Source organism: Mus musculus, chromosome 9 (genome assembly GCF_000001635.26).
Source record: "Mus musculus strain C57BL/6J chromosome 9, GRCm38.p6 C57BL/6J".
In the NCBI taxonomy this organism is placed as follows: domain Eukaryota; kingdom Metazoa; phylum Chordata; class Mammalia; order Rodentia; family Muridae; genus Mus; species Mus musculus.
The window spans coordinates 59,485,978-59,499,286 of record NC_000075.6 but is presented as its reverse complement, the minus strand read 5'-3'; the positions used below and the strand labels follow the sequence as shown (position 1 = coordinate 59,499,286).

Genomic DNA, 13,309 nt, shown 5'->3' with positions numbered 1-13,309 from the left:
GGACACCTCAGTCCCATTTGGGAGAGAGAAGAAAGCAATCACAAGTGGGGAGGGAGAGGGGAACCTGATCTGGTATTGGGTGAGGGAAGAGGACTGAAGCCCTTGAGGGCCTGCAGAAAGAATGTAAACAGGCAACCTCAGGAAAAAGGAGGTTGGGGGTAGGGGGGCCCAGAGTGCACCAGAGACCTGAGAGGTCAGAGACCCCCAGGACTCAAAGGGACCTTAGATGAAATGCCAGACAGTAGGGAGAGGGAACTTATAGAATATAGCTACTTTTCTACAACATACCTTTGTATATCTGAGCCGCTTCACTTGTAACCTTCTACATATACTCATATATAAAGTGGTAGTCTCACCAATTTCATATGCTATGGGAACATGTGCCTACACATACCTTGCTCTTTGTTATATAAAGGAATGTTCCAATTGATAATATAGCATGTTGGAATTATTTTATTTAATAACAGAGAGACAATGTAATGATTTCAGTATTTTATTGTCCTTCTTTAAAAATGTGGACTCTAATAGTGTTTTGGCAGCTGAGTATGTTAATCACATTTCTGAGTATGTTAAATTTTCTATATATATTTTTTACATCTAGTATGTGTGCATATACATGGTTCATATGTAGGTCAAAGGACAACTTGCAGGAATTGGTTCTTCTTCTACCATGTGGGTCCCAGACATCAAGTTCATGTCATCAGGCTCAGTAAAAAGAGCCTACCCACTGAGCCATCTTGCCAGCTCAAAATTACCTGTTCATAAAAGCCAAATGGGAAGCAATTCATAGAAAATTCTAGACAAGTCATATGCCACAGCTTTCCATTATTACTCTACTAATGTTTACTGAGAGAATATAAAAACCAGTTCTCTGCCATCTTGAAACATGACTGGAAGTGTTAACCTTTGGTTCATGGATTTGTAAGAGTTGACATTCAGTTCCTGGAGTTAACTGTCCTGGTTGTAGTTGTTTGGAACTGGGGAATTCAAGCTCAAGCCCTTCTGTTTGCTAGGCAAATGTTGTAGTATGGAGTTATGTCCCCAGCCCAATTATAACTTTTAAATCATTGTATTGTTTCCAAAAGAAACCAGAAGAATAAAAATACCAAAATAAATAAAAGACAGAACAACAGCTTTTTCATTTCTGAAAGCTTTGATGATCTGTGGACACAACCCAATGCTGCTATTTCTGGCTTGTGGCAGTTAATGTCAGTCTGCAGTCCTTCATTCATTGACAAATGAGCTGCACTGTGGTCTTTGTATCCTGTCTACTTTGACTTGCAATGCAGTATTAAAAGCTGCTAATGATGGAGGTTAGATGGACATGTGCCTCAGAGAAGTCCTAGATAAGGACTGGTCTAGAAGAAATGGACATCTGATCTCCTACTTCTCTTCTCTTTCTCACAGCATTCAAGTTCTTATGAAGACCTAAAAGAATTAGCAGACAACATACCAATGTTTATTTAATGTTGGCAAGATCCAAATATACTTTGAGATAGGAAGTCAATAAATGCCTATTGGTTTACAGTTTCAGATTTATAATTAACCCCCACACTAGCAAAAACCTAGATTCTTGTTGCAAATGGGAGACACAAGGATGTTTCACATTCTAAGCTTTAAGTGCCAAGTATGAAATGATTTGAAAAAGAGGAGTTTTGAAATATATGGATTAAATAAGTAGACTAAACAATAAAAAATGTTGAGGCTGGAGAAAACCTAATGTGACTTCTTTTTAAATTACATTTATTTTTTTCAGTTTGTGTGTATGTCTGTATGCACATATGTGTGAGCATATGCATGCACATGAAGATGTGTGCATTTGGATTCATGTGTCACAGCAAATATGTAAAAGTCAGAGAACAATTTCTGAAGTTGGTTCTGTTCTTCCAAAATGTGGGTCCCTGGGTTGAACTCAAGTTGTCAGACTTACAGCAAGTGTGAGCACTTCTGAGCTTCTCTCCAGTCTTCATACTGTGATTTCTTAGAATATCCCAGGTTAGTGACCCTGCCTCCTGGGATCTTCTTTAGCACCTCCCATTCCTTTCGGCTTGTGACATCTTTTCAACTACATCTTTATAATTAGACTTTAAAAATACATTACAGTCTTTCCAAATGAAATTGTGATCTCCTGTATGGCAGGGTCCTTTTTTGATTCTTTCTAGAACTCCTGGAAAGGTGCTATACAGTAAGACACAAATAACTATTGAGTGGTTGAAAACTGGTAACAATAACATCACCTTGCCTTCTCTATTACCAAAAGGATGGCTTATAATAATATTTGATTTTAAAAACTGTTTCTTTACTAGCTTTTACAGTACCTACTTATAACAATGTTCAAGTTATGAAAAGATACCCATGGAAAGTTTTTCTTCAAGGAATGTTAAATAGTCCAACTCTATGTCAATATTTTGTACAATAGTCACTTAAAATAATTGTAAACAATTTCCTCAATTTACCATTCTATGATTGTTGGCTGATTCTGATGCAAATACATTAGAGAGAATGTTTAATGAAGCAAAGAAGATTTTACCTATTTGGGTTTTATAGATTGCTCCTGGAAAAAAAAAAAGCAGAGAAGAGATTCTACCAACCATCCAGGATTTAAATTAAATCAACAAAAGGTTCAACCACGAAAGGTCAGACCAGAAGAGAAGACCTTCTGAAACTACTGGGAGATGGTAACTGGTTATGGCTGACTATTACATTAGTTGCTCAAGAGTTGAGTAACTTGTTTCAAACTCTACAAGTTGATTGAACTTAAGTAGTCCTAGACAATTAACACCTGAAGCAGAAAAGTTGATTCAGGCAGAGCAAACATTTCAGGACACATGTAGACTACCTAGATCCCAGACTTGACTGCATTCTAGTTATCGTGCCTTCTACTCATTCCCCTATTCCACTGTTATACATATTGAAGGCAATATTTTAGAATGGACCTTCCTGGCACATAAACAAAAACTAAAAACTTATATTGAAAAGGTTTCTGATCTAATTGTAAAAGGAAGAACAAGACTTTGTCAATTATCAGGAACAGACCCATCAGAAATCATAGTGCCTTATATAATGCTGAAATTACCTCATTATGAGTAATTAATGGAGATTGGTAAAGCGCTTGTACCAATTATTTGGGAGAAAGTAACAACAAATATCTTAAGTTGGCTTTGAAGTTACTATGTAGTTGAGAATGACCCCGAATTATTAATCCTTCTGCCTCAGCACTCTACCAATTGAGCTAAGTCCTCACCCTGACCCTGTCTGTATATTTTAAAGATCAGGTAGAAGATCTCTTAAAAGACTGCAGTGAGAAACCTAGGGTTATATTTTACTTATTATGCTTATGCTAGGATTATATTCTTATTATTATCCTATTATTTCTTCCATGCTTCTAATGAGCAGATAACCTGTTTCTTTATGCCTTATTATTATTTACCATTCAGAAGCAGTGAAATAACATTTTTTCAACAATAGTGTAACACTTAATGGATATTTTATAAAATGTGTGGCTTAAATAAATGTATGTTTTAAAAAAATACAAAGAACAAAATTAGTTTATCATATTGTTTTGTACTTTTGCTAAAATTTACTTTTAAATTAAAGTTAAAATTTAACATCCTTCCAGACTGATAGAACATAGGAATAAAAGCAAATAAAAGCAAAGATTGGGGCTAGAAAGATGGATCAGTGGCTAAGAGTACTTGCTGCTCTTCTAGAGAACCTGGGATTGATTTCCAGCATCACATGGCACCTAATCATCTGTAACTCCAGTTTCAGGATACATGCCACCCTCTTCTGGCTTCCTCAGGCCCCACATACTTTTTCATACATACATACATACATGCATACATATATACATACATAAATACTTACATACTCATACACATAAAATATAAATAAAATTTAAAATGTAAAAGGAAGGAAAGAGTTGGCATAGTGGCCCACACCTTTAGTCAGAGTGCTTGGGAGGAAGAGGCAGGTGGATCACTGAACTCCAGGCAAGTCTTGTCTACAAAGTGAGTTCCCGGCTACTCAGGGCTACACAGAGAAACCCTGTCTAGAAAAACAAAAATTAGAAACCAAAACCAAACACACACACACACACTTTTTTTTTTTAAAGAAAAAAGCTGTATTGAAATAATTTGATAAATAGAACAAAGCAGCTTTCCCCTACCTGCTTTTAGAACCAGTTACATACCAAAGTGTTAGTGGTGTGCTCTATAGGGTGACTCAAGCATCCCTCAACACAGGACTCATTTTAGCATTGCAAATCTCATGTCTCCAAATCAGGTCCTGATCTACCGGACTGGTTAGTTATTTTAGTAACCTGTTATCACTCTGGGCTTTGGTATATCATGGCTCTATTATATGCCTTAAAAAAAATTACAGTGCTATTCCAATTGTATCTAAAAAACATGTCATATTCTTCTTGTTGGTATTTAGTTCATAACCATTTTATAAGTACTGATTTACTCTATGGATATTTAATAAATATATAAGTATTTTGTGAGTTTTAAATTTATTTTTTGAGACTAAGTACTTTTTTTTTTATAGAACAAGCTGGCCTTAAATTCATAATCCTTCTGCTTCCACCTCCCAGTTGCTGGGATTAGGTGGGTAACTATGCTGAGTGAGGGTTTGTTAATGTTATCTAGGCTGGCTTCAAACTTCTGCCACAGCCTTTTGAGTACCTATCACTACAGATAAGAATCGCTGTGCTTGGCTAGCTAGTGTCTTTCTATAATAATAATAATAATAATAATAATAATAATAATAATTATTATTATTATTATTAGATAGGGTATCTCTGTGTAGACTTAGCTGTCCTGGAACTCACTCTGTAGACCAGGCTGTTCTTGAACTCAGAGATCTACCTGCTCCTGGCTTCCAAATGCTGGGATTAAAGGAATGCACTTCCACTGACTAGTGCTAGTATTTTTTTTTTAAACCTCATTCTGATATAGGAATGAGAATACTGCATTACCAAAAATGATTCCTTCCTGTACCAAGGAAGTATTAGTTTAACTATTTTCTTTTCAGGGGCCATGTCCTGTTGTTTACAGCGTACTGTACTTCCACCCAGTAATCATCATACTTGGGACAATAATAACACAGGCAATACCTTTCAGAGCAAATCATTAAAAGAAAAAAACAAATCCCTAATAATGTATGTAGGTCATCCGTTGGCCAATTTGGGACTTTAGAGAAGCTGTTCTACTGGTTTTCCTTAAATAGCAACACACACCATAAGCTAACCTCAATCTAAGATAGTTTCCAAATATGAGTGGAATGACTATCGTCAAGAACCTAATTATGAAAGCTTATCCTGGAGTAGAAGAACCAAAAATTCAGATGCACTCTGATACTGCTTACTACATTAGTTTTTAAGGGACCCATGAGGTTACAGAGAAAATTTCTGAGGAAAAAAGATGAATTTTCCTTTCTAGAAATCGGGGGTGAGGGGCTTAGGAGATGGCTCAGTTGGTCTAGTGTCTGACTTGGATTGACTCCTCAGTATTCATCTGAGAAGGCAGATAGAGAGCTGGCATCTGTAGCCCCAACAAGGGAAGATCGGCAGATCCCTGGAGCTCTCTGGCCCGCCAGCCTAGTCAAATGGGTGAGCCCCAATTTTGATCAGAAGCCATGTCTCAAAAACTTAGATGGAAAGCAATTGAGGAAGACAACTGATGATTTTTTGGTTCACACATCTGCATATACACAAACACAAATATGTACCATACATGTATGCAAACATATACACACACTACACATGCATACCCAAAAAAGAAGGCTCTAGGGTGTATACATATCAGCATAATTAAAATGATATAAATGCTTACAGCTAATTGGCTATAGTTTCCCCCATTGTTTGCAGATGATTATGATGGAGTTTTTTGTTTCTGGAAACAGCATTTCCCTGTGTACTCCTAGCTGTTCTAGCACTCATTCTGTAGTTCAGGCCTTTATCTCAAAGATCTGTCTGCCTCTATGTCCTGAGTGCTGAAACAAAAAAGTCACAATACCACTGCCCTGACATTTTTTTAAAGTTGTAATTTTGTAAGTACCTAACTATATGCCAGGTACTGACTCTAATATTTCATTTATTCTCTGAGACAGGGTCTCACTGGGTAACCTTTGCTATTCTGGCAACTCAGTTTAGCTTATACTAGTTTCAAATTTACAGAGATCCAATTGTCTCCACCTCTTAAATATTGGGATTAAAAGTGTGCATCTGGCCTCAGATACTTTAAATACAGTTTTCATTTGATACAATTAGTGTGTATATGTGTGTGTTTGTGTTGTTGGGAATTGGACCTAGAGCTTCGCTCATGCTAGGCAAATGCTCTATTAAAGAGCTACACTTCCACTGCTGTGAGTAATGCTATGAGAGTAGGAATTACGATCCTTTATAGTAAAGCTCATCGAGAGTCAAGAATTTTCTTGAGTTACAGACAACAACTAGAAGTACAGAGGTACATTCTGATCTCCTTCATGGCTTAAGTGCCTCACCATTATCCTATTCTGCTTCTCAATCCAGTAAACGTCAACCCTTATAAAAACCACATCTCCATGTCTAGCTCTTTCTGATTTTCTGTTTTGAATATTAGTACATGGAATTCTTACTTAATAAGTCTACCTTGATGCCTAATAAGAAAACAATGTGCTGTCTTAGTTGCTCTAACCCTAAATCTTGTAGGCAGTGTTGATTCCTCTATAAATGTACAAACTTAAAGCAAGTTTTTCTCCCTTGCTGAAGGGCATTTGATTATACTGTGAACCCCAAGATTGTGTTATTTATTGAAAAAAAAATCTGTTTTTGGTTGTGGTGTGGCTCAGCCTTGGCACACATCTTTAATCCCTCTGGCTGAAATAGACTTGCCCTTGGTATGCACTTTTAATCCCAAACAATGAAGGAAGGCAGGGTTAATTTGTACAAGGAATCATGCTTGTTTGAAAATGATGTCTAATTGATTGGCAGATGTGACACAATAGAATATGCCCAACTCTCATGAGAAGAGAGAGGAAAAAGGGGCTACTTAAGATAGAGAAAAAAAAAGTGAAATGAGTCAGTTTTACTGGAACAGTTGTACAGAGACAGGTTACAGAGAGAGAGAGAGAGGGAGAGAGAGAGAGAGAGAGAGAGAGAGAGAGAGAGAGAGAGAGAGAACATGCCAGACACAGGTGAAGACAGAAAGAACTACAAAATGAGGAGCTAGAAAAATCAGAAGAGATTGCTAGGGTTAGTTTGAGGCCAAGCAGAGCTGTTGAGAAACTGAGAGAAGCCAGACTAGATAAGTTAGCTTGGCGATGAGTTTGAGCCAGAACAGCTGAGTTAAAACAGCCAAAAGAGTTCAGAAAGAACTAGAAAGGGTGAGCATATTCAGCAGTAAGTCCCAGAGGCTGAAAACATTCTAGGCCTATAATAGATTGTATGGAGGTCAGAAGTTTCCAGAACTAGGCCCAGGTTGGCAGAGCAAGGCAGTGAGCCTCCGAGAGGACAGTTACATCAGACCAATAGAAGCCACTTTTCTAACCCCTTTGAGAGCAAGGATTGATTTTGGCTCACGGTGTGAGGGGTGTAATACATAATGGGAAAGAGGGCACGATAGTAGGAAGGGCATGAAGTGACTGATCATACTGCTTCTGTAGTCAGGAAGCAGATAATGATGAGTGTTGGCATTCAGCTGGATTTTCTTCTTCCCTTATTCTTCAGTCTGAGACTCCAGCCCATGGGATGGTGTCAACTTATATTTGGGTTGGCTTTTCCTCTCTGGTTAAGCCTCTCTTGAAGACATTGCAAAGACATGCCCAGAGGTGTGTCCACTAGGTGTTTCCTAATGTCAAAGATGATCATTACAAGTGTACCACTTGTCAAATCTACACCAAAACACATTACTTTAACCATAACATTCCATTCCTAGTCATCAAAGGTTCATTCTAAGTGGGACAGCTATATCATTCCTTCTAAAGCCCAGGATCACTGCAAAAGGGAAGGAATGCATAGAGGAGCTAGAGAATGGGGAGATGTGTAACAAAAAGTCATCTTCTGGACATGGCATAGTCATGGCACTCATGAACTGCAGTGTGGTTATCCTCAAAGACCTGCACACGGTTTGACCTGTGATCATTTTCATCATAGACTGGGGGGAGGCATGAGGCTCAAACCCTTTCCCAAGTAACAGCCAACTCTTGTTGAGAGAGATGTAATTTTCTTCAATAGTGTAGCTACTGATAAGGTGTTCTTTTGTTCCACTAAATAACCTCCCACTACTGTGAGACATACACACACACCACACACAAAACATAAAAGGGAAACTGCTATGAAGGTTTTTGGTTGGTGAGGGAAGAAGATGAAAAATGGGAATGGGAATGTGAAAATATAATTAAGTATATAAATGTATGATATTGTCAATTAAAATTTCAAAAAATTCTAAGGTTTAAAGTCTCTTCTGAGACTTAAAGCAATTGTGAGCTGATTACCTATAAAATAAATAAATTACATATTTCCAATATACACAATGGCACAGAATAAGCACTCACAATCTAAAAGAATGTGGTGATGGTGAAGAAAGAATAGCCAAAATAACACCAAAACTCAGTAGGAAAACAAATCCTGCCACTCCATGCTAAGCATAATGATTTGTGTTGGCATTACCTATGTTCCAACAAGCTTGGTAGTCCTACCCCTCCATTGCTGTGACCTATAGTTACATGCAGAATTTCTTTTGAGCAGTCTTCATTATCTATCTGCAGCTTTCCTCAGACGATGTTCCATGGCCCTAAGGTCTCCATTGTAACTTTTCTTTCTTTCTCTTATTCTTTCTTTCTATGTTTTGAGACATGGTCTCTCTACATAGGTTTGGCTGGTCTCTAACTCACAGAGGTCTACACATTTCTGCCTCTCAGATGTTGGGACTAGAGATGTGTACCATTATGCTAGGCTCCACTGTAACTTAGTCTTCACTGACAGTTTCATGCAGTCATCTCCTTGTAGGGACTCAGACCTTGCTTCACGTCGCCTGGCCTTTTCAGCTTTTGGAAATGGTAGTGTAATGACTCTTTAATGCTTGAATTCTGTACGTCTACAAAAACAACTCCATGAATGATGCTTCTGAAGTCTGCTGGCAGCTTTAAATGTGGTACGGCTTTAAACATTATTATTATTATTATTATTATTATTATTATTATTATTACCACCATAGCACTTTAGTTGCCTCTGTGTAACTTGGTTGCCCAACCTCGAGGAAAAAAGCTTCCCTAGGGAGGGAAGAAGCCCATCCATGGCATTCTCAACTCAGGCTCATCTTTTGAAGTGAATTTGCACTTTTACAAGTTGGAATCTTGGTACCAATTTTTCTGTAGCATTTTTCTTGTTGCTGTGACAAATAATAGCTGACAAGATCAACATCATGGAAAAAAAATTTTTTTTTTTGGCTTATAGTTTGAATAGAAACAATTTTATCACGGCAGGGAGTCCATGATTGTAAGGAGGCTCACATTGTATCTATAGTTAGAAATGGAGAAATATACTGGTGTTCTGTCACTCAACATATTGGGCCTATTTTCAAATCACACCCAGATTTAACCACTCATATCTCCAGTGCTTTAAGAGAACTCAAGCCATTATTTTTCTCCACCTGGATTTCTGAGATGGTTTCATAGTTAGCGGTTGTCGCTCTAGCCCATGCTCTACGAAGCACCCAGCTATCTTTTTTTTTGTTGCTGTTGTTTTGTTTTGTTTGAGACAGGGTTTCTCTGTGTAGCCCTGGCTGTCCTGGAACTCACACTGTAGACCAGGCTGGCCTCAAACTCAAAATATCTGCCTGCCTTTGCCTCCCAAGTGCTGGGATTAAAGGCATGCACCACCACTGCTTGGCCCAACTATCTTTTTGAGAACAAGGATCATATTGTTTTACTCTTCTGCTTAAAATCCTTTCAAACTTCCCACCGCTCTATTGTAAATTTCTTAGGATAGCTTATGATTCTCTTCGGGACTTTGCTTCGTTTGTCTTCTCTGGCTTTATCCCTTAATATTATCTAGCTGCTTAGCATATTTCAGTGATGATGATATTTTCAAAGATAAAATTTTAAACATGGTTCAGATGTTTTCAAATTTTAGTATAACTTAAACTCATGTACTCGAGAGGATTGGAAAAGGCAAATGTGGAGTGAATTTTGTTGCTGGTAGTTTTCTCAGTGGCTTCAAACGTGAATCTTCAGTCTTTTGAGATTTTAGTGTTAAAGGTGTGAACCACCACCCACACTACTGGGTTGGAAGTTCGAGGAAACTAGTTAAGGTATAAAGAAGTCATATTATGAAAACAAAATTTAAAACTTAACAGTACTGTCGAGTAGTATTGAGGGTTCAGCTGGCTTTGTGTTTGAAACTTAGCATGCATATTGCTATGCATTTTTCTGGTAGTGGCCAGCCACTGTAGCACCTAAAGGAAGATGACACAAAGGGTTTTTAAGAGTCTTAAAATTGTTATGGCTAATATCAACTTGATGGACCCAGAATTACTCAGAGATAAAGCTCTGGGCAGCTTTATGAATTCATAGATCCAATAACTAAGGTGAGAGATATCCATCCTATGTTTGGGCTGTAACATTCCATAGGCTGGGGTCCTAGACTTATAAGGAGAAAGTGATCTAAAAACTATTGTTCATCTCTCTCTTTTATTCCTGCTGATACAATGTAATAACTGCCTTATACTTCTGTCATCATGCCTTCTTTGACAGGATAGACACTGACCTCACAATGTGAACATTAATCCTCTCCTTCCTTAACTTGCTTTTGTCTGTTATTTGAATAAATAACACAAGAATAAAACAGTGAATGAATACACAAATATTCCTGAATTATTTCCATAGATATACCACAACAGGATGGAGAAGAACAAAGGGTGTTTGTGTCTGTGGTTTGTCTCAGATGTGGCAATAAGTTATAATTGCTAAATAGAAACACAATGACTCAAGGGACCAAGATAACCCAGAACTGTTGTTAAGAGCTTTGATTTGAGCTAGGCATGGTGGTGCATGTCTCAAATCCTAGCATTTGGAGGCAGGGGCAGGAAGGTCAGGAGTTAAGGGTTATCCTGGGTACATGAGATCCTACTTAAAAAACAAACAAACAAACAAACAAACAAACCGAGAAAGGCTCAGCAGGTACAGACAAGCACTTTCCATGTAGCCTGATGACTCTAACCCAACTTCTGTAGTTTACACAGTGAAGTGTGGGCTAATTCCCATAAGTTATCTTCTGATCTACACTTGCCTTGCACTCAACCCAGTTTAAATATGTGTGTGTAAAGAAATAAATCGATCATTTGAAAACAAAATAGACATAGACATTATATAAGTATGTATCTATATATTTTCCACTTTTTCAAAGGCAATTTCTAAACAGAATCTATATCTTAAGTACTGTATCTATTAAGGGTTCAGCTTTAATAGATTTTCAGACTGGCCAATCCTTCAAGTTACTGGAAGAGGGAGGTCTCTTAAGCCTCTACTTCCTTCAAAACACTTTCCTGGCTCTGGTGTCCTATTTTCAAGGTATTAAGTCTAAAGCAAACAAAACAAGATAAACCCAGTCTTGGAAAGGCATTAAGTGCTTTGTCATGACCTCTAACTAATTTGCCCAATACTTCCCATTTACTGATTGAGTTTTAAACTTCAGCCTTGTAACTATTGTGAACCTTCTGTTTTGACCCAAGGCCATCTTCCTCTCCTCCTCTGTTGAAATAGCCATCCATCAACCCAGCTCACTTCTGCACTATTTCCAGATAAGCAGTCTCTCTTGGTCTTTGTAGATGTGGTTTGCCTGCACTGTTTCCTGGAATTATCACTGTAATTTACATAAAATGTAAGATTTATTATGTATCAGAAAACCTCTCTGCTCCATTGCTGGGGACTGAAATTGGGGCCTTTGTGCATGCTGGACAGGTGTATGCCACCACAAGGTATATACACTTTTATTTTTAGAGTCTCGGGTGCCTCCGCTATAATCTGGGTACTAGGACTCTGTGGTAATGAGCACTAATCTATGGAAGGCCCTTAGTGATTGAGGAATTGATGGCCTTAATTGAGGAACAGGACTGTCACATTGTTCCGGACCCTCAAGAAGTGCTTGTCAAGATGAGTTCAGGAACTGAGTCTTTACTATGACGTCACATCAGGGGGACCCAAGAACCGCTGTAGAGCCACGAGTGGACAGCAACACTCCAACTACCTGTCACCCAACTTGGAGGTTCCGCGTACTACTACCTTCCAGGCAGTAACTCGGGCAACCGGAATTTTAGCAGCACAGCTACCGGCTTCCCGGAACTAGCCAGGGCGTGTCAGATGTGCCTGTGAGGCCCGGAAGCGAGAAAGGTCCTCGGAGAAAACCTCCGCTTGGGCGCTCCCCAGACTCCTCCCCACGACCGGAAGGCCCCAGCCTCCTCACGTCAAGGAGCCACAGCTTCCCAGTGTCTCCGGGCCACCGCCGCGCCGCCGCGCTCCCGTCCTGCTCAGGCTCGGCCGTGGGGTCTCCCCAAATACTACGCAGGGGCCAAGGGGCGTGGCGCGGTGACGTGCAGCGGACCGACGCGATGACGTAGCGCGGCGCGGTGACGCACGCCCCTTTGTTGGCTCAGTAGCGGTAGCAGCGGCCGCGGAGGTGGCGCAGGGGACTGTTTTCCGTCCGAGCCCGGAGCGGAGCGGCGTCTGACTGAGGCCGGCAGCAAGCGGCCCCCGCGCTCCCTCCCGCCCTGCTCCGCGCCCTCCCCGCCGCCGCCACCGCCCGCCTCCAACCGCCGCACGCGGGGAGCAGCCGCGGCCCACGGGGCCGGAACCAGGCCTGCGTCCGGACGGCAGCCGGAGCCGGAGCGAGAGCCGGGGCCTCGGCGTCCCCGCCCTCTCCGCGCCGCGGCCAGCGTCTGCCGGGCCCGCGCGCGTCGCGCCATGGACTCGGACGAGGGCTACAACTACGAGTTCGACGAGGACGAGGAGTGCAGCGAGGAGGACAGCGGCGCCGAGGAGGAGGAGGACGACGACGAGGACGAGCCGGACGATGATAACCTGGATCTGGGCGAGGTGGAGCTGGTGGAGCCCGGGCTGGGCGTCGGCGGGGAGCGAGACGGACTGCTGTGCGGGGAGACTGGCGGTGGCGGCGGCAGCGCTCTGGGTCCGGGAGGCGGCGGCGGCGGTGGCGGTGGCGGCGGCGGCCCGGGACACGAGCAGGAGGAGGATTACCGCTACGAGGTGCTCACGGCCGAACAGATCCTGCAGCACATGGTGGAATGTATCCGGGAGGTCAACGAGGTCATCCAGG

At 40.7% G+C, this 13,309-nt stretch overlaps 1 protein-coding gene across 3 annotated transcripts in view; it reads left to right on the top strand.

The window, feature by feature from the left end:
* Positions 1 to 11,100: 11,100 nt before the first annotated feature.
* The window catches only part of Arih1 (ariadne RBR E3 ubiquitin protein ligase 1), a 99,633-nt gene continuing 97,424 nt past the window's right edge, over positions 11,101 to 13,309 (top strand). Inside the window, exon 1 of one of the 3 annotated variants that reach the window (XM_006511140.4) lies at positions 11,101 to 13,308. In XM_006511140.4, coding sequence (XP_006511203.1) covers positions 13,049 to 13,308 — 260 coding nt within the window. In that variant the 5' untranslated portion in view covers positions 11,101 to 13,048. The remainder of the gene's footprint in view (position 13,309) is intronic. The other 2 variants (XM_006511141.2, NM_019927.2) reach the window with 2 other exon arrangements.